Below are 1,846 nucleotides of genomic sequence, written 5' to 3'. Positions count from 1 at the left end.
GTTGTTCTAGGTTCTCTATTCCACATAGCCAATCTATTTGACCTGTAGCAATGATGGTAATGATAATGATAATGTTGTTGTTGATAATGATGATGCTGTTGTTGTTGATGATGTTTTTGTTGTTGTTGATGATAATGTTGTTAATGGTGATGATGATGTTTAAGTATTTATTTAGTTATACACAAATATGCACTGTTAATAAGTTGTTAATCAAAGTTGGGCGATAACGAAAAAGCTGATCAAACAGACACATTACATCCATTGCACTTGTTGTTAATGGAAAAGTTTTACTATCCCATGTGTGTGTGTGTGTTTGTGTGTGTTTGTTTACGTGCGTGTGTGCGTGCGTGTGTATGTGCGTATTTACATACCTGAAATCCTTATCGAGAATAGTGTACGACTTGACAACGTTACAGATAGATTTTGGCTTCCTCCACGAAGATACTCTATCTTCAGTGTCGTCAGATAGTGTAGCCAATTCGTTTTTATAATATATATCACGATTTTTGTCGTCGCCGCCATCAGCAGCAGTAGCAGCAGCAGCAGCAGTAGCAGCAGCAGCAGCAGCAGCAGCATTTTTATCTACATAGGTTATATCCTGATGAATATTTTCATCATTTGTTAGGCTAACGCCATCGTCGTCGTCGTTGTCGTCTTCGTTAATAATTGAGTGCCTGCTTTGAAATTTGTTCGCGCTTTTCCTTTCTCTTGCACTGTATTGTTTCGGCGTTATAGTTGTGCTGACTTTTGTCTCTTTAGCGCTCCCTAGTAGGGAGACATCCGAGGGAGATTTGAAGCTCCATGTCTTGCTTCTACTGACCGTAACAGCTCGGTGGTGCTTCAAGTCCGGCTCCTGTTGCTCCAAACTCAGTGCAGCCTGTTCCGTCTTGTGGTACTGCTCCCGATCTACCGATATCAATCTCTGTTGAGTTACTTGCTCCTTTTTCAAATGGAAGGCCCCACTTTGTTTGATGGTCGTTTCTGGGTTTGTGGAAGTTGTTGGGGACTCTAGAGTTTCCTTTGGATGCTTTGTTTTTGGAGTGAATGAAGATTGGATGTAGGAGAGTCTGGATGTTTTTGTTGAGTAATCGTCATCGTCGTCTTTAGTTGATGTGTTCTGCTGCTGTTGATTCTGCGTCAGTAGGCAATCTAGTTTGACAAATTTTGAATTTGGTGTGAACATCTTCGCCTCAACTAGACCGCTGGTTGGAAAACTTTTGTCAGATTCATTGGAGAACTGAAACATCATTCCAGCTTTGCCTATCTTTCGGCATTCAATTGCCGGGTCCATAGTGCTACAACCGGACTTCAAACCTGACTGCTGTTGCTCTTCTTGTTGTGGTTGATGTAGCTGTTGTTCTTCGATAGATTGTTCTTTCATTTTGTGTTTGTTTTCTAATGACATCACCACACCACCATCGTTATTTTTGTCTCCAACACTTTCTTTAACTTTCGTTATGACGTCAACACTCGACTTATTTTCTTCACTGGAAACTGATATGCCTAACTTGTTAGCCTTACTACTTAATTTACAACTGAACGTTTTACTTTTATTCAAACTCACTCTCGGCTCAGCCGACTTGATCCTCCTTCTCATAAATCCCTTATCGCTAGCGGCCTTATCCAGACTGACGACGAAACATAAGTTGCCATCTTTGGAGAACTTGCTCGAAACATCGTAAATATTTGATGTTGTGGGTGTGTTTGGACTGCTGCAAGATGACGGTTGACTCTCAACTGAAAATTGTGCCTCGCCAAATTTCTTCTTCCTCCCAGAATCCTCCTGCCCCTCAGACCTGCTGCTAGATGCAAATAATCCCAAGAAAGTCGTTGGTCGTTTGTTCAT

The 1,846-nt window shown here is 41.3% G+C and overlaps 1 protein-coding gene across 1 annotated transcript in view; it reads right to left on the bottom strand.

The window, feature by feature from the left end:
* HELRODRAFT_176287 (hypothetical protein) overlaps nucleotides 1–1,846 on the bottom strand; it is a gene marked incomplete at both ends in the record, with an annotated part of 8,480 nt that extends 6,634 nt beyond the window's left edge. The window contains 2 exons of the mRNA XM_009023743.1: nucleotides 1–42; nucleotides 372–1,846. The exon at nucleotides 1–42 is cut by the window's left edge and continues 229 nt beyond it. Of these exons, the coding sequence (XP_009021991.1) occupies nucleotides 1–42; nucleotides 372–1,846 (1,517 nt within the window). The remainder of the gene's footprint in view (nucleotides 43–371) is intronic.

This window comes from Helobdella robusta, assembly GCF_000326865.2.
Source record: "Helobdella robusta unplaced genomic scaffold HELROscaffold_37, whole genome shotgun sequence".
Classification (NCBI taxonomy): domain Eukaryota; kingdom Metazoa; phylum Annelida; class Clitellata; order Rhynchobdellida; family Glossiphoniidae; genus Helobdella; species Helobdella robusta.
The sequence above is the reverse complement of the archived record's forward strand: the minus strand, read 5'-3'. Positions and strand labels throughout refer to the sequence as shown.